A 16754-nucleotide genomic window follows, 5' to 3' on the forward strand; every position below is an offset into this window, starting at 1 on the left:
GGAACAGTGGTTCTCTCCAAAGGCCACATGCAAAATGGAATTCAGAATAATATCAAACAAGCACCAAATTCACTTTCTGAATTATATATATATATTTTTTTCAAATCCTATCTTAACTACTGGTGTAATTCTCGTTTATTCTTCCCATTTTGCAAACATGGATATCCTGTCGAGGGTCACAGAGAGTGTTGGAGCCTTTCCCAGCATGTGCCAGGGCCATCAGTCTGTCACAGCGCTGTCTTTTATATTTCCACTACAACAGAATTCAGGTAGGAAACGGTGCAGATGTGAATCTGCTCTCATGCAGTCCATTGTTAGTCATCCTACCCTGGTTTGTTACAGCCCTGTGGCACAGCGTTGAGAGATGAGGTGAAAATACAGTGAATAACTACTGACAGTTGTTTCCTCTGTGCGAGAGAGAGAAATACAATGACTTCTCTGACTCTGTTGTTCCCAGACTGGGCCCGGATTGACTTCCTATCACTCTTCTGACTCACTCTTGTCTTTATTATGAATCTACAGCATGTCGCTCCAGATCTAGTGTGCATGTCGGAAATAAGTGTGTGTGACATGAGAAAGAAAATATCTGTTTTTTCCCCCCAGATGTGTTGAAAATGATACAAAAAGGATGACAGCTCATATTTACTTCTTTTTTTATATATATCTGTAAGTGGACAAACACACTCACTGTTCCCTCTCATATTTCTTGCAAAAAGTCTTTTACGTGCGCCTTTGTCTCATATAAATATGGTAGATGAACTTCTGCACAGATTTGGCAGATGATACTAGGTGGAAATTAGCAGTATTGCTAAAAACCTGGTATAATTCACCTCTACTTGTGTTATAGGCTAGATAGATAGATAGATAGATAGATAGATAGATAGATAGATACTTTAATATCCTACCCTTTCCAAGTCCATGTCCATCCTATCCAAGTCCCTCCATCCTACATCCAAGTAATGTGGTTCCATTAAACAAGAAAAGTGAGAAAGTTTCTGTGTTTGTTTTATGACACATTAGAGCACACAGGTGTAAAAAGGCTAGCTCTACAATCCTAAAGCACTGTGATGAATAACGCACTTGTGATTGTGTGTTCTGGGTTGACATGCACAGGCATGTTTCATGCAGCTGCGGCGTGGTCTGTAATTACCTGCTAATGTGTCACAGCATTAGACTGAGCCGTGACCCCTATGGCTGCCCGGATTCTCCAGAGATGTGCCTGAGGTGTTTCTCACCACACGGCGTTCAAGCTGAACTCTCAACTCGCAGCAATAACACAAAGGGACTCCAGCACTGGCATCTCATGACGTTATCATTTACTAAACAACATATTTTATTTCAGATATCCACAGCAAATGATCAATTGTTCATGGCTGAGTCAGTTCCCAGCTGCACTCTCACATTTTCTAAAAACTCCCGAGTAAATGTAACGTTTTATTTGTTGAAAACGAATTGAAACCTGATTTATGTAACCTCATCACTGTCGACAATGTTATTTTCTTTCGTGGGGCAACCACAGATGCATTGATTCAGCAAATAAATAAATAAATAGCCAACTAATGTGATTTTGCACAGTGATTTTGAGCTATACACACAATTATTTGAATTGGATTACTCACATTTAGGCATTGGCACACAATGACACTTATATATATATATAATGCTCATCACATGCACAATGTTTTCTCCTTTTACTTTCTCTGACCAGTTAGTTGTAAGATTTTAAGAACCAGCTAATATTGAAGCTTCAACCAGTGAGTGGCACTTCTTTAAAAGAAATCCAAATTATTTCTTATATAATGACCATTAATGGGCATTTAGTAGTCGGGTAATGCTACATTACTTGTGGCAAGCTAATGAAGGAACTCCCCGCTCGTTACTGGGATTGTCCCTGGGGGATTTTTTTTCCTTGGGCATGAGATGGAGAAAAGTGACTTTAGACATTATGTGTAGTCCTTGTTGTTCAGAGGTAATTAGGTAAGTGAATATATCAGATTTTCTAAAAATAGGCCAGAAAGTAATATAAACCCAGGTTTAATTTCGTAATGGTCAAACTTAATTATGATTCAGTCAAACTTCAACGTCAGATTTGATTAGAAAGCCAACAAAACAACACATCATGTAATTAACTCTGTCTGTCTTATATTCTTGTATGTTGTCAGACTCTGTTCCTCGTCATTTAGCACCTGTAATCTCCCAAGGCTTGTCGAACCCTCCGAGATAACTCCAGCTCAACAATGTGAGCCGTCAGGTGTAGTGTGTCCAACAGCTTTATTCATGCAGTAACACCAGCGGTGAAGTTCACGCAAAGGTAATTAATCTGGAAACCTAAGGCTGCTCCCCATTCACTGCGCACCACACAGATAATTATAGCTACAGGCTTTTGGGGGATACGAGGGCAATGAAAGTGCTGACAGACGGGCTTAAATGCGGGACTGAAAAACTATATTTAATTTTTTTTTTTTTTTTTCATCTGCCCTCAGAGAGTTTCATTCTCTCCTTTGACTCCTGCCCTTTGGTAGCTACGGAGAATGATAACACTGGCAGAATCGTAAGTAACAAGAAAGCACTCTGGTTTTCATTTTTATATTTTATTGAAGAACATAAAATAAACATTTAAATGACTAAATCAAACGTTCTCCCACATTTATTAACACAAGTGAGGGGGGCAGGAGGTTTGGTGGACCAGTGGTAATGATGTTGCTGATAGATGAGTTGAAAGGACAAGGTCATAGTTCAAACCTGGAGGCAGTGGCCACAAAAATGACCATTTCACCATCTGGTTCTATGAACACTTTACAACATCTAAAGGTTTTTCAGATGAGCTTAAAGCCTCCGGTATTAGATGCTGAAAGGTCCAGACGGCTTTCACTTTGTCTTGCATCTGTCATCTGCTTTTGTGTTATTTCAGTCCCCATTAGTCATTTCCTGTTTTATTTGTGCTATTCACTCCATATTTTTATTTCACATTATTCACTTCCTGTTCTGTTTTTGATTTCCTGCACCACTCATCACATGTCCCAGCCCTTATTGTTTGCACCTGTGTCCGATAATTTCCCTCTCGTTCAGTTTAAATCGTCACCTTGTCACTTCACTGTGCCTGTTCGTCTCGTTGTTTTAAAAAAAAGTGTTAGTCCAATCCTGTGTCCTGCTTTTGGATCAGTTCTTGTGAGTTTATGTCAGTTTATGACTGAATTTATAACTATACCTCAAAGACAATATATTTGTTTGTTTTTATTATTAATCCTTAATTAATAATGACCAAAGGCCGATTGTGCAACCTCTGAAGAACTTTTGTCGAGAAAATATTTGCCACCCAATCATCCTTAAAAAAATATATATATGATATCTAATTATGCATGCTGCTTATACACACCATAGCTACTTTTCATTCATATAAGAATAAGAAAAACTATATTACGCTATATCCATGCACAAAAAAAATTTGGTAATCAGACAGATCATTTTTGGATCATTCTTAGAAACTTTCTAAAGCTTTAATCGTACAATTTTAAATGATTTTCAACTAAAAATCATTTTTTTATGCTTCGTAGTCCACAATACTATGGAAGCCTGTTTCCGCCACATGGAGAAAAAAAAAGAATGCATACACAAGTCATAATGATGACATGCTAAGTCATTATTATGAAAGGATCAATCATCATTTTGAGGTCATAACCCATAATTATGAGATGATATGTCACAATCATGACACACTATTGCAAAATTATGAAAGTCATAATAATCAGATACTATGTCATCATTATGACTTACTAATATATCTTTTTATTGTTCCAGTGGCTGAGGTGGGCTTCCATTTAAAACAAAGGTTTACAAACAATGAAGAAAACTAGAAGCAACCTTTACTTTCTTTGGGAAGTTTTGGGAATTGCAGCATATTCGACATGAATATCTCCTGTTGCGGGTTAAAAGTCCCCCAAGAGGTTAGGTGCACCTGTATCACATGCAAGAACCCGAGTGTTACAGGTCAGGATGCTCAAGATCAGCTGCAAATCTTACATTAAGTTACGTGAAATAATAAACCCATGAAAGGATTTTCAGTATGAAAAGTTTATTAACATATTCGTAATGAATTTTCGGCAAAAACACAGAAACAGAGGTCACGTTGAACTTTGATGACATGCAGCAATCAACAGATCACACACACACACACATACAATGATCTGTCTTCAAGCTCAATGACGTCTTTTCACTCAAAAGCGACATGTTAATTATTATATGAATATCATATCTGAGCTTAGTGATGAGACCAGTCTCATCAACATCAGTGATAAACTCGACCTACGGGGAATCTCTTTGTGAAACTCCTTTGGTCCACTGATGAAAAGCATGGCATGGCGTCCTGCTAATACTCTAATTAAAGCCAAACAGGCTCACAGCGTGATCCACCACATAATCAGTCAACCCTTTCACTAAGATCCAGGGTAACAATGGCGTGTATTATCTCCCACATTCTGTCTTCTTAAGAAGATTAGTTAAAATAGCTTGAACGTGATGTGCTTCATAATGTAGGAGGAAAGGAAAGGCGTAAAAGCAAACTTTTATGATCTCTTGATAGCTGCATTAGATGATGATATTATCTAAAGTGTAATTTCTTAATCTCATTTTGTGTATTCCAATGGAACATTATGGACTTGAGGAACACAACATGGCTGTAAATGCCAGGCCCTCGGACAAATAAAAGTGTTACTGAAAGCAACAGGATAGGGAGAAGTCAGGGGTTGAACTCCTTGCACACAAAGAGAGTCCACATGTGTTGTCAATCGGGGAAAATGCACTTGTTGAAGCCAACCAGCTGCAAATATAATCAGTGGAGGTTGTTACACGACTCAGCGAGGCGTGCCAAGATGTGAAGGGTTTTAAAAGGCTTCAGCTGAATGTGTCCTGAGTAGCTGCAAACTGAACCTGTCATTGCCATTGATTCAGACCAAAAACAAACTGAGCAAATGCACAAATGTAGGGAACAAGTCAGGCTTATGGCTCTCAAAGCATGTCCCGTCAAGATGTGGGAAATTAATGCACATTCAGTATCAGTGGTGAGTGTCTGGAGAGCTTCTGCACAACATTAAAATGTCTCCTAAGTTTTGAAAAAAGGTCCAAAAGGTCAAGATATAATAATAATTTAGAAACACAAATGCAGGCACTAGCTGAAAGAGGAGAGTCAACACAGTGTGGAGATCCAAATGCAGCCCATTCTGCAACTCTGCTTTTAGAGAAACAATAAAAACTGAGAAAACCACATGGTCTGCTTTAACCCACTGCACTTCTTCATTTCCAGCACAGCTGGGTCAGGGAGATTTCTTACTTCTAATGTGTTTTTGACATTGATGGTGCAGCTGTCATCAGCTGCGACAGTCATCAGATTCATGGTAAATCACTAACTTTATCTCTATTCAGCTATTTGTAGGAAAACATATGTAAAGCTGTGCTATCATTAGTGTCTGGTTTCCTGTCGGTGCTCATTTTCACGTCAGTGTCACATGAAATTACCAGAATGATGATGCCACATCTTTGCAAGTACATAAACAGATGTAACCTGATGTTTGTGTGTGTGGTTTGTAAGGAAACCACTTTATTTGTTTATGCGTGGTGTTCATGATGTTTATCTTGTGTATTGTATTATTAAGATTCCAGACCTTTGCATTTTGAATGTGTCAAACCTTTTAAGTCTCAATTTTGAATGCAGAATAATAACATTTTTAGAGATGTTGCATTGTAAGTTCTGTCCTCTGTGTTGTTACTGGTTTGTCTCTGCAACACATTAAAAGTGTTGATCCATGACACATAATCTCCCCCCAAATGGAGGTGTTAAACATTTTTATTGGACCTGTCAACACAAGCCAAACAATAATAACAATAAAAAAAACACACACACACATTTTCTTTGTAAAGGTGAATTTGTGAGAAAGTTTATAATTCAGAAAATCAGCATTTATTATTGAAGGAATTGTTTAACAGCCTTTTCCTGGAACTGACTTTGAGGTTATCTTTACTTAGCTTCGGTCAGCTTAGCTTAGCTTGTTTTTGAACAGTTTCTTCACAGCATTAGACCACTTTTGCTCACTGGATTGTGTTATAAGCCGTGTTTTCATCATGGTACAGTTCGGTTTGGTACAGTATGGTACAGTTTAGAATGGTCAGGCTTGCGTTTTGACTAAGAACAGTATACGGGATAAACAACGACATCAAACATCGAAGGGTACGGGAAAAATGGAGCAGTTGGGGCCGGTAATTTTGGTTCTTTTCCGAAAAGGAAACACAATAAAACCCATACTGTACCGAACCAAGGAAAACCAAAACCAGTTCCACTGGGTGAAAACACCAATAGAGCCTGGCTAGCTGTTTCCAAACTTTGTGCTAAGCCATGCAATTAGCTTCTTGCTTTAGTTTCAGATATGAAAGAGGAATCATGTTCTCATACTTACTTTACGCACTTACTTGATACTCAACATTTGCCTTTTTTTATATCTGATATGCCGATATATCAGTAGTGCTAGGGCCGATAACCAATGCCGGTACTGACCTAAATATATATATATAAGTTTTTCCCTGCGCCCAACTGCGGAGGTCATTTAGTCTTGTCATTTATGTAACATAATATTTTTTATACTCATGTCGCAGCACATGTAGATATACATTTTGTTATTGAGCAAAATAAATTAATGTAAAAAAAAAAAAAATAGTTGTAGAGGGCGCCAGCATACAGGTCAAGGAGGTAGCTGCCTATTTAACCTACTGTTGTCGTCTTTAGTCATATCGGCAGATCTTGTTGTGTTTGCAGATACACTTTAATACATTTTAAAGCCAGTATCAATCGATACCAATACTATACGGATAATATCTTGCATCCCTAATCCATACTATTACATTTCACTTGTGCCCTTATAATAACCAAGAAAAATCCTTTTATTCTCTGTGTACAGATAACAAGGTCACAGTGTGAATATGCTTTTATAACCAGCTCATATATTCTGAAACCCCAGCCTGTGTAGGTGGTTAACGTGTGTGGAAAAGAGAAAAGACTGAAAATGAGTGCAAACAGAGACAAAACATTCATGATGCCGCTCTCCTGGGGGCTAATTAATAATAAATGTAGACACAGTGTTGTGATGAGACAACCTACACACTGAGAAGTGCACATCGACGGACGTTCACTTATTGGCTTGCAGACCGCGGCGCAAAGTTCGGAAAGATCATTAAATCAAAGTTTGAACCGCTTTAATTGTGTAATCCTCTGAATATGCTATTCAATATGAAGTCACACCTTGACCTCACCTCCACTACAAAACAATGGCTATTTAAAAATGTTTCCAGCTGTGTAGCTCGAGTCAGTAGAGAGTGTGCAGAGAGTCTCCACTGAACTTCCAGCAGGTTTGGCAGCTGTGATTAGACCAGCTGTAAATCTTAATGGGCCTTCGCTTCCTTGCCAATCTAATGAGAAAAAGCTTCACTGCTCAGATGTTGTGAATCAAAACGGAGTTAACCGTTAAACCGCTGGGTTTTTGCACAGAACTCTTGAATGCGAACAAGCTTTAATCGCACTTTTAAGTCAACGTGTGGCGTTTGTGTGTTTCGCAGCAAACCGATAATCCCTCTGCTCATCTGACATCACATCTCTCTCTCTCGCTGGGTTGAGTTTGTGCACAAAATCTGAGCAGCTGTTCCACCGTGTTACTCTGAATGCATGCAAATTTCCCTCTCTGTGTGTGTGCATGAATGTATGTGCAGTATGAAAGTGTGATTGTGTGCTGACAACCAGCTGCAGCAGCTTCATTCATGCAGGTGTCATCTTGTCCAGGAAAGACAGTATAAGGTTTCTGGACATTGTCAGAGCAGGTGCAATGAATTATCTTCTTGTGCGTGTCTTTGTAAAAGCTTTTTCTGAAACCTTCTACCGTCCCGTCCTTTCTTTTGCCCCGTTCCAGCCTCAAGGCAGGATCCTCCTCGTCCAAACTGTAACTTGACGCTGCAGGAATATTACTTTCCTTGGCGGTGGACATGCTTCAGAGTGCTTCACTGTGTCGCTGGGTCAGGAGGAGATGAGATTGTCCACACGGCACATGCGGTTAATGAATTAGTGGAAGTTTACCCGCTGATTCACAAATGCTGCAGCCTGTCAGTGTGCGACAACATTTCGATGAAAAAGGGAAGAAGCATTACCACAACTCTCTGTGTAGGTGTAGTGGGGACCGATGCCAGCCACATGATAGCAGATATGCGGTTGTGTATGTACAGCACAGATAGTGACTGAGTGCACGTTGGAATATACGTACATTTTTCTCAGAGCTGTTCTTCACAGAACTGTTCTCTTGTCTTAGCATGTTGGGAAAAACCCCACAGCATGTGCCACCTGCAGAATTTCCTAAGAATTTCTAAAATTGTATTCTAATAAAAGTAAACAAAGAAGTTCTTAGTATTTATGCTATAATAATTATACCTGGCAGTGACACAACATATTAAATATGAGAACACGAACACGCTAAAGTAAAGTCTACTGTATTATTGAGACACAACAATGCACAGATACATATAGAGGCGTCTCATTACAGCATGAAAACATTATATTGAGCACCCCTGGTGGTGAAAAACTCCAAAAGGGATTCTTTAATATCGAATATATTGTTATGATATATGTTATTATTATGTCATTGTTAATTAAGTAACATAATAACATTTTGTGTTCCTTGTTTCCTGTTTTATTTTGAAGCTTTTCCTTGTGTGTACATTGTCGAGTTTTGCTTCCTGTCCTGTCCTCACTTTTGATCGTCTACTCTGTCCTAATTTGTTTCACCTGTGTCGGATTATTCCTGCCTCTCTAGTGCATTTAGTCTCTGTGCTCCTCAATGTCTTTGTTTGGTTCATTTCACGTCACATTGTTTCACGTCACATTTCTGTCAGTCTGTTGCTCTGGTTTTCATGTATTCCTGGTTTCTGCTCCATGTTTTGAACTTTTTTTTTAAAATTGTATTTCTCCATTGTTGTTAATTTGCTTTATTATATATATAACAATCTGTTGTTTCCACACGATCTGTGGCGAATGAGTCATGATGGATAAAATACACCTGTGTCCCAGAGCTTTGTAATCAACAGTTTGGTCCCTGTTTATTCAGTGTGTACACACAGAGGGACGGAAAAACAACTATTTACACTTCATTAAAAATTAGCCTTATGAGACGATGCTGTGCGGGAGCTGTTTGCCTGTACTGATAGGTGTCACTGCTCCATTGTCACAAGGGTCAACACAGAAATCCCATCCCTCTCTTGATCCAATTAAGCATGATAGAGATGTACAAGTATGACACAGAGCACATTTCTGTCCAGGGATGAATTTAATTCTGCAGTAGGTCTTTGTCTGAGACACTCAGTGCTGTCTTTTATTTCCCAAATACAAATGGACTGAAGAGGGTGTCCTCATCACACCCTCATCCTTACCCAGGAAAATAAGTGGAAAATATGAATTAATGTGTATTTCAAATGACAAAACATTCATCTTCGGTACATAATGTCCTATTAATTAGGCTAAATAAAGACATGTTGGGGTATGGTAATGCTGATAATCTTACTGCAAATGTTTAATAATGAGAATTTATGAATCCACAGAGAGGATGACATAGTTGTGCATTATGTGTCAACACATTTGTGTGGGGGAAGAAAAGTGAGTTGATGTTTCTAGGCATCAAACAACTAGTCAACACAGATGGTGTGAGCAAAGCAGACAGAGAAACAGAGCAGACAGCAGTGTCTGAGAGCTTTAGACACTTGTCTAGACAGAGACGAAGATCCTTCCCGTCATTGTTGGTTAGCAATGAGGGGCTGCAAAACAGGAAATAATATCTGAGGGAAAACATACACGAATATGAAAGTCAAGGACATTCACTCTGAATGTCAGCATATTTTTTTATTATTTCGAAATTGTATTTTAATTGCAACACTGACAAATAAACGTGGTTGTGCAGATTCGTGTAGTTGTTCTGTTGTGTAACTTGCCTGCAGCACATGATTTTTATGTAATCAACTGAACAGCCCAAAATAAGATTCTGCATTTATGACTATGAGTTTAATAGGACAAAAACATAAATTATTGAGATATACAGTATATTTTTCTTAACAGTCTGTGATTCAAAATATGGCTGAATTTACTTTTTAATCGTTTTTGAATCAGCTTTAATGTTTTTGAAATACTTAATGCCCTCGTGGTGAAAAACGGCTGTAATTCTAATGGTCTGTTGCGCCATCTTGTGGATACAGAAATCAGATTTAAAGTTGTTGTTTTTTATGTTTGTCTATGATTTCTTGCCTTAAGAAATGTCTCTGTTCCTTAGCAAACATGGGTCTCCCAATTCCCCCCAGTGAATTAATATTTCCCTCCTTTATTGAAATGCTTATTTTGCATTGTATAGATCACATGCACTTCTTATTGTCAGTTCTGGGATGTCTGCATTAGTTATTGGTGGTTTAATGCTAACATTTCACAGTGTCTTATCATTAGTTTCCAGCTATAAAGTTTGAACCGATTAACAGAGGAAGCTTTATTAAAGTGTTCTTTACGGGGTCCCGCAAACTTGTTACACTGCGAGTTTTGTCCCTCTTCAGCCACCTTCGTCAATCACAGAATTTACGTCACACATTTCCCTTGCTAGCAGCGGAGCTGAAAAAAATAGTCCTAGCTTTAAGCCTTAGTTGTTTGATTTAAACGACCAACATGGAAATTGGGACAGAGATTAGCAAGAAAATAAGAGTGAGTACCTCCGTGGGTCGAAGGTTAGAGTTTTGGCTCAGACGCCCAACGTCTGATAAACATATTTAGAGCAACATAGAGGCTGGTGGCTAACATTAGCTTGTTAGCTTAGCGTCAGAGTTTAACGGCAAGAAAACGAGAAGGTCGAATAAGGGTTTAAAACAATACTTGTTAAGTTAACCACCAGGTAGCTTAATATTAGCATTAGTGGTTTTAATTTATTTGGCACAGATAACGCCAGGCAACGTTTGCAATAGCTCCTTAATATGTTGTAGACATGCTGTACCTATATATATACTAAAGTTGCTCTTGGTGTTTTTCAGGCTGCTATCAAGGGGAAGCTTCAAGAACTTGGTGCATATATTGGTAAGTGATTAAAACGCGGATGCTTTTCTTTGGAGACGTCAGTTTCGTGTTTACATATAGTAAGACTTTTCTTTTTACAATTTAGATGAAGAGCTCCCTGACTATATTATGGTGATGGTGGCGAACAAGAAAACCTCTCAACAGATGGCCGACGATCTCTCCCTTTTCCTCGGAAATAATACTATCAAGTTCACAACCTGGTACAATCTTAATAATTTTATATCGTGCTCATTAAGAACATGCACGTTTTGCACACATGTATGCATACATATTTCTTTTTGCTCTAACATGAGTTTCATGTGGTTTTGTTATAGGCTTCAAGGAGTTCTGGAGAAGTTACGAACTGTTGCAGTAGGTAAGTCTGGTGGATACATGATTTTCTATCCTTTTTGCCCAGCTAAAGACAATTATATTATATGAGCACACATAGCCTTGCGTATTTAGTTTATTTACATAACTAGAACAGAGATATAGCATATTAATAAACACTAAATCTTTAAACACTCGAGATTGGAACTAGCGGTTCATAGGTATGTTGATCTTACAGAACCAACTACTGATGAGTTACCCTGTTCCTTAGTTTAAGTTGCTTGAGGCTTATTTTAATGTAAATCGAGGACATATGTATGCACTATATCTGTTGACCATGTGTCAAAACAACATATCGCACATAATATTACAGAAACAAAGTACAAGTAAAATGCAGTATCTAATATTATTGTGTAAACTCTGGTTCTTCAATTCTCATTTTGTTTTAGAGCCCACATCCCTCAAACATCAGGTCCAGTCTGACAGCAGTACTGTGGCTGGAAAGAGCCGATCGTCTGTAAGTGAAGATGGCAGTACAGAGGAGCTGAAGGTGTTGACAGTGTCTAGCTCTCACTCTGATAGGACTGAAACACGTGTGTCAAGTTCGGCCCATGAAAGCAGCAGGTGCTTAAAGTCTTAGTGTCTTTGTGCTGAATTCATTAAAGCTAAGTTGTGTTTGTTTGCATCCATCACATTAAAATCTATTTGTTTGTCAGCAGGAGGGGAATGTTGGAGAAGAGTTCTTCTCGACTTTCCTCCACGGTTAAACCCCTCATAGAGCCACTCCCCTCAGAGGCTGTTATCGACATCAAACCAGAGATGGATGATGACTTCATCGCTGAGGACCCTGTAGAAATCCGCACCAATCACGGGCGAACACGTAATACAGCTAGTAGACCCACAGCTGAGATCTACAGACCGGGTCAGAGCAAACCTATGTCCCTGAGCTCTGCATATGTGTGTCGGCCCACTGAGGGATCCTCTCACAGCAGCAGGCAGCAGGACAGCAGAAGCAGCAGTAAGGTATGATTTCATGAGAGCATACCCTCTTTTCAAATTAGAGTTATGAAGGATTTACTTCAGAGTGCTATGAAATCTTCTTTGCTTATGATGCTAAGTAATTGCTGACATAAATGTCAGACGGGTGTAGACAAATATTCACAGTTGGCCTGCGATGTTCAGCAGGAGGAGATGTCACGGAAGCGCAAAGCACCCGCAAGTTCAGTGGTACGAGTGAACAGAGCAGCAGATGATGACAGCGATGATTTGGAAGAGGAGGATTCACACAGTGGAGGAAGGGGCTTGTCCAGTAGAGTGTCCCTGCCATCCAAACCAGAACGCAAGTAAGATATTTTAGAACATTTTAAGTATTGTTTTTAAAATAAGCATTTTGTGTATTTGCTTTAATATGGACAAAAAGAAACACTCTTCACACTCCTTGCTTTGTTATTTCAGACCTACTCTCCCCCCAGCCAAGCAAGCCAACAGAAATCTGATACTGAAGGCCATTTCTGAAGCTCAGGACTCGATCATCAAAACTACATCCTACCCCATAAGTATGTTTTCCACTGCCAGACGTGTCATTTTTACATTTCTGTACTTCGGGTCATTCACTTCTGTTGCTGATACATTTTTTCTCGCTGTTCTTTCCCCCTCATAGTACCACAGAAGCAGACTGTTCCTGTGGCGCCTCGCACTCGCGTGACCAGCAGTGAGGAGATGACGGCAGCCATCCAGCTGGTGCAGGAGCACCTCCACACTCTGGTCCCCAAGGTGCAGGCCTACAACTCTGCAGAGCTACCTCCTTCTAGAACAGAAGGTATGTTCAAATAGAATCCCTACAACATACAGTATTTGTACCTTTTTCTGAGCCCTGCTGTAATGTTCCGATGACATCAAATTCAACATTTTAGTGCTTTAATCACATACATGTTGCTTGAAATGCCACTTCCATGCATATATACATCCTAATAATTTGAAAAGAACAGTTTAAAACAAAGAAACCAAGTCTAGGTTTGTTTTGATGTGTTTATCTTTTCGGTGTTTAATGTTGCATTTTCCTTCCAGGTCCAGTGAGATCTTTAGCTTCACGCCTCCAGTTGGATTTAATTGAGGGCAGAGATGGAAGAGAGCGACGTGATTATGGTGAGTCTTGATCTCTTTTTTTTTTTAGGGATTTAATGAACATTTCTTCTTACATTTATACTACAACATCTGCTTTTGTATTCTACCTAAAGGTGTGGAGGTTGCTGCTGGCAGTGAGGAAAAGGGATTTGATACCCGCTCCTTCATAATGAGTCGACCACGACTGGAAGAATCTCAGACCAGAACTCCGCAGCATCTTCAGGTCAAAGGGGAAGTTCATTCTGCTGTACCACGCACTGTCCAGGCCAGGTATATACTGTACACACGTACAAAGTAGAGTATGCTAGTTCAGATTTATTCTGGATAGAATTTTGCAACCTTTGATGGTATATTGCCATATTTTTTTGTCTTCTTCTTTTCTCCCACATCGCAGCAAGGAGACAGGTGACTCTGCCAGCCCAAAGTTTATAGTGACATTAGATGGAGTACCGAGCCCACTGGGGAATCTTACAGACTGTGACATGGAGCTGGATGATGTGAGGCCTCCCAAAAAGGACTCTGTGACAGCCGACCATGCACACAGAGAGCCCAAAGTCAGCATCCTTCAGAGGCTACAGGGAGTGGTCATGCCATCAGACGGTGTGTGGTGTTTCAGAGAGTTTTAGTATGATGGTCCATTTGATAACAACAGAAAATACTGTTAAATGTAGTATTGTCTCATAACTGTCTGTCCACTCGTTATAGATAATGTGATGGAGATTGAGATGATGGATGAGGACAACGTCCCTTTAAAGAAACAAAAAGTCACAGAGCGTTGCAAGTTCTGGCCGGTCTGTAAAAGTGGAGACGAGTGTTTGTACCATCATCCTACAACAAAGTGCAAGTGAGTAATCCAGGTTGTAAACTGTAGAAGCACTCATGATGCTTTTTGGGTTTTTTTGAGCTTCTTACTCATGACTCTTTGTATATTCTTTTCCTTTTTGAAGGACGTTTCCCAACTGCAGATTTGGGGATAAATGCCTTTTCATCCACCCTAGTTGTAAATACGATGCCAGGTGTACAAAACCAGACTGTCCCTTTACTCATGTCAGCCGCAGAAGCACGGTCGCTCCTCCACCCAAACCAGGTGTCTCTTTGTCTCCGTAAATCACCAATATACAGCAGATTTTAGCTTTCCAGTCTCTAACTGGAATATTTGTGTTCACAGTGGTGCAGCCAGCTGAAACAGCAAGTGTGTGTCGCTTCTTCCCCGAGTGTAAGAAGATGGACTGTCCATTTTATCATCCCAAGGTGATGCTTTGATTGCAGAATACTATGTTGGTGTATGTATGATTAGTATGACCACTTTTAAAGCTGGTGTTTTACTTTTTCTTTCCCACAGCCTTGTCGTTTTGCGGCGCTGTGTAAGCGAGTTGGCTGCACCTTCTACCACCCAACCACATCTGTGCCTCCGAGACACGCCCTGAAGTGGACAAAAACACAGAGCAGGTGAACAGATGGAGATAATGCTATGTTAAACTTGCATAAACAGCAAAGTCCACACGACAAGAGTTTGTATTCGTATAATAATCCTCCAACATTATAGAATCCCCACCAGAGCAGAGTAAGGATTTGACTCAGCTCATGTATGAGGGGTGTCTCACACAATGAATCAACAAAGAAATTACAAAAGTCCCAATTTAAGTGCATTCATTTTATAAAATTCATGTTGAAGTGCAGATTATGTAACATTTTCTCTCTCTCTCTCTCTCTCTCTCTCTCTCTCTCTCTCTCTCTCAGCTAATTATGCCTGGAGGTCTCGACAGACATACGAGATGTTACAGGGATTTTCTGGATCTGTGTCTGCAAATTTTCATTCTTTAATTAATTGTTGTTTTATTTTATTTTATTGTATTGTATTGTTTGAACTTGACTGCAAAGAAAGTGTTTTGTAAGATGAACGGTCACATTTTTGCTGATGATAAAAAAAGAAAAAAAAGAAAAGCCAAACAACATTAAAATGATCCACAACGAATATGACTGTTACCTTATTTCTCTGGGCTTTAATTTTATTATAATATTGAAACATCGGTTATGCTTTTTCCTCATCACCTCATCAAATCAAATGCATTTGTTTTTAGAAATCTTCCACTCAAAACATGTCCATATGTTCTGGACAAGACTGACTAGGTTGTGTTTAGGACATCTATGACTACTAGCATACTGCAAATTAGACATTTTTACTGTCCTGTTTTAGAGAAATGTTTTTATGACACCAAATTTGAAATTTCTCTAAAAATGTACAGTAAGAATGTCTGATATCTATTACACTAGTATATCTCAATGTGCTGAACACCTTATTCAGAACTTAAGAGAGCTCTTTTTATACAGTTGCTCAACATTTTTCCAATGAAAATGAGTTTTCAAACGTGCACCCAGATCCTTTTGGATGTATTTAGCAAAAGCCTGATAATGATTCATTTGATCAGTGTTGGATTTAGAAACAGTGATGTATTAACTGGTGTCCTCCAGCTGGTGGCTGTGGTAGCTTTGTGTAGATTTAGTTATAGCTTAGTTACCATAATGCAAATCATGAGAGATGAAGGTAATGTGATGGGCGTATGTCAAAAGTCTGTGTCTCGCTGTATCACTCAGGCTGCTCTCCTGTGACTATTCACGGGCGCGATCCCACTACTGAGCGGCACGGGGGCTTTGACCTGCTCCGTGTCCGGCCTGGGTCGGTGCACCCCTCCTTAGACGACCTGGCTCCCCCGAGCTCCCCCAGGAGAACCATATCGATACCGAACTTAGTGCGGACACCCGTTCGACATAGTCCACTGGAGCTCAGAACTCCTGAGCTCAAACGATCCGCCAGACTCAGCCTCCCGGTAACTTGGATTACAGGCGCGCGCCACCACACCCGGCGAGAGCGCCATGCTTTCGCCGAGCTTTTAACCTGACTGTCGTGACGTAATCTTCACCTGTACAAGGTTTGTGAGTCAAAATACATCCAAAATCTCTTCAACAGCACAGTAAATTTACAATACAGTATTGTCATAGTCTATTCAGCCACAATTAGATGAGGTTTTTTTAAACAATGCTATGATGCAGGGATCTCAAACTCAAATGACCTATATAATATAATAATATAATACATGTAATTATTTTTCAATATCTATTAAAATACATCCACAAAACACATTTTTTAAATGTTCAAGTTAATAATATGTTATTCTTTCACATTTAAATGTCGATG

The 16754-nt window shown here is 39.4% G+C and overlaps 1 protein-coding gene across 3 annotated transcripts; it reads left to right on the forward strand.

Annotated features, from left to right (window-relative positions):
* Window positions 1-10627: 10627 nt before the first annotated feature.
* zc3h14 (zinc finger CCCH-type containing 14) lies at window positions 10628-15533 on the forward strand. Of its 3 annotated transcripts, none has more exons than XM_058613451.1 (17): window positions 10628-10759; window positions 11083-11125; window positions 11211-11325; window positions 11440-11480; window positions 11884-12058; window positions 12151-12457; window positions 12617-12777; window positions 12890-12990; window positions 13095-13253; window positions 13502-13579; window positions 13672-13828; window positions 13953-14158; window positions 14264-14402; window positions 14506-14645; window positions 14727-14809; window positions 14901-15007; window positions 15299-15533. In XM_058613451.1, the coding sequence occupies exons 1-17, from the start codon at window positions 10724-10726 to the stop codon at window positions 15300-15302; spliced, it is 2052 nt and encodes a 683-aa protein (XP_058469434.1). In that variant the 5' UTR covers window positions 10628-10723; the 3' UTR covers window positions 15303-15533. The 3 variants fall into 3 exon arrangements, with proteins under 3 accessions (XP_058469434.1, XP_058469436.1, XP_058469435.1); XM_058613453.1 differs by having other exon boundaries at window positions 12620-12777; XM_058613452.1 differs by having other exon boundaries at window positions 12154-12457.
* Window positions 15534-16754: the final 1221 nt, after the last annotated feature.

The sequence above is a fragment of the Solea solea genome, chromosome 17 (assembly GCF_958295425.1).
Source record: "Solea solea chromosome 17, fSolSol10.1, whole genome shotgun sequence".
In the NCBI taxonomy this organism is placed as follows: Eukaryota; Metazoa; Chordata; class Actinopteri; order Pleuronectiformes; family Soleidae; genus Solea; species Solea solea.

Bases quoted from the DNA above. Each gene is read 5' to 3' on its own strand.
- zc3h14 (XM_058613451.1), top strand. From the start codon at position 10,724: ATGGAAATTGGGACAGAGATTAGCAAGAAAATAAGA. The intron at 11,126-11,210 runs GTAAGTGATTAA...TTTACAATTTAG, and splicing joins AGAACTTGGTGCATATATTG to ATGAAGAGCTCCCTGACTAT. The intron at 13,580-13,671 runs GTGAGTCTTGAT...TTCTACCTAAAG, and splicing joins AAGAGAGCGACGTGATTATG to GTGTGGAGGTTGCTGCTGGC.